The 1,468-nt window shown below is 63.4% G+C and overlaps 2 protein-coding genes across 2 annotated transcripts in view; one reads left to right on the forward strand and one right to left on the reverse strand.

Annotated features, from left to right (window-relative positions):
• VOLCADRAFT_91226 (uncharacterized protein) overlaps positions 1 to 184 on the reverse strand; it is a gene marked incomplete at both ends in the record, with an annotated part of 11,021 nt that extends 10,837 nt beyond the window's left edge. Inside the window, one exon of the mRNA XM_002950798.1 lies at positions 165 to 184. Within this exon, the coding sequence (XP_002950844.1) occupies positions 165 to 184 (20 nt within the window). The remainder of the gene's footprint in view (positions 1 to 164) is intronic.
• A 978-nt stretch (positions 185 to 1,162) lies between these two features.
• The window catches only part of VOLCADRAFT_91227 (uncharacterized protein), a gene marked incomplete at both ends in the record, with an annotated part of 1,890 nt that continues 1,584 nt past the window's right edge, over positions 1,163 to 1,468 (forward strand). The window contains one exon of the mRNA XM_002950690.1: positions 1,163 to 1,265. Within this exon, the coding sequence (XP_002950736.1) occupies positions 1,163 to 1,265 (103 nt within the window). The remainder of the gene's footprint in view (positions 1,266 to 1,468) is intronic.

Genomic DNA, 1,468 nt, shown 5'->3' on the forward strand with positions numbered 1-1,468 from the left:
TGTCAATGGATTGTAAGCATGTCCCTGTCCAACCTGCCTACACATGCTATCACAGCTGTCTCATCCATCTATGTGAGCACGTATGCCTATTTCGCCTATGTAAAAAAATATTTGCATGCCTCTCTATACACTTCCATCCATGCATATGCCTGTATCAAGCTCACATGTCTACACATACAAACATACATGTTCACCAAACACTTCGAGTGTACAATTGTAAAGATTGCCTCACCAACACAAGCCTTGCAGGGCTGTAGAGCCCGCCCATGGCCCCAGGCTCGGGGTGTGTATAAACTCGCTAATTACACCAACGAATGCAAATTCTGCATGCACGTTTTCATGCTTTTAAGGAGAGCTGCTTCGACCTCCTTCCATGCCGTGCTGATCCTCTTTAGGGATAGGAGGTTGCCCTTGCCGATGGTCTTGATATGGCACAGTACAGTCATCCAGTGCGTTAGGATGGGGAAGGGGATAGAGGCGACAGGGAAGGAGGCGGAAGGGGAGGAGGGGGAAGGGGATATACGCGGCAGGGAAGGAGGCGGAAGAGGAGGAGGCGGCAGGGGATGAAGGCGGCGGGGAAGAAGGCGGCAGGCGAGGAGCGGCAGGGGATAGAGGCGGCAGGGGAGGAGCGGCAAGGAATAGAGGCGGCAGGGGATGAAGGCGGCGGGGAAGAAGGCGGCAGTTGAGGAAGGCGGCGGGGAAGAAGGCGGCAGGTGAGGAAGGCGGCGGGGAAGAAGGCGGCAGGGGAGGAAGGCGGCAGGGAAGTAGGCCGCAGGGGAGGAAGGCGGCGGGGATAAAGGCGGCAGGGGAGGAGGCGGCAGGGGATGAAGGCGGCAGGGGATGAAGGCGGCAGGGGAAGAAGGCGGCGGGGAAGAAGGCGGCAGGGGAGGAGCGGCAGGGGATAGAGGCGGCAGGGGATGAAGGCGGCGGGGATGAAGGCGGCGGGGAAGGAGGTGGCGGGGAAGAAGGCGGCAGGGGAAGAAGGCGGCAGGGAAGGAGCCGCAGGGGAGGAAGGCGGCGGGGATAAAGGCGGCAGGGGAGGAGGCGGCAGGGGATGAAGGCGGCAGGGGATGAAGGCGGCAGGGGAAGAAGGCGGCGGGGAAGAAGGCGGCAGGGGAGGAGCGGCAGGGGATAGAGGCGGCAGGGGAAGAAGGCGGCGGGGATGAAGGCGGCGGGGAAGGAGGTGGCGGGGAAGAAGGCGGCGGGGAAGAAGGCGGCAGGGGAGGAGCCGCAGGGGAGGAAGGCGGCGGGGAAGAAGGCGGCAGGTGAGGAAGGCGGCGGGGAAGAAGGCTGCGGGGAGGAGGGGGAAGGGGATAGAGGCGGCGGGGAAGGAGCCGGAATGGGATGAAGGCTGCGGGGAAGAAGGCGGCAGGGGAAGAAGGCGGCGGGGAAGAAGGCGGCAGGGGAGGAGCGGCAGGGGATAGAGGCGGCAGGGGAAGAAGGCGGCAGGGGAAAGAGGCGGCAGGGG

The sequence above is a fragment of the Volvox carteri genome, assembly GCF_000143455.1.
Source record: "Volvox carteri f. nagariensis unplaced genomic scaffold VOLCAscaffold_20, whole genome shotgun sequence".
Lineage (NCBI taxonomy): Eukaryota > Viridiplantae > Chlorophyta > Chlorophyceae > Chlamydomonadales > Volvocaceae > Volvox > Volvox carteri.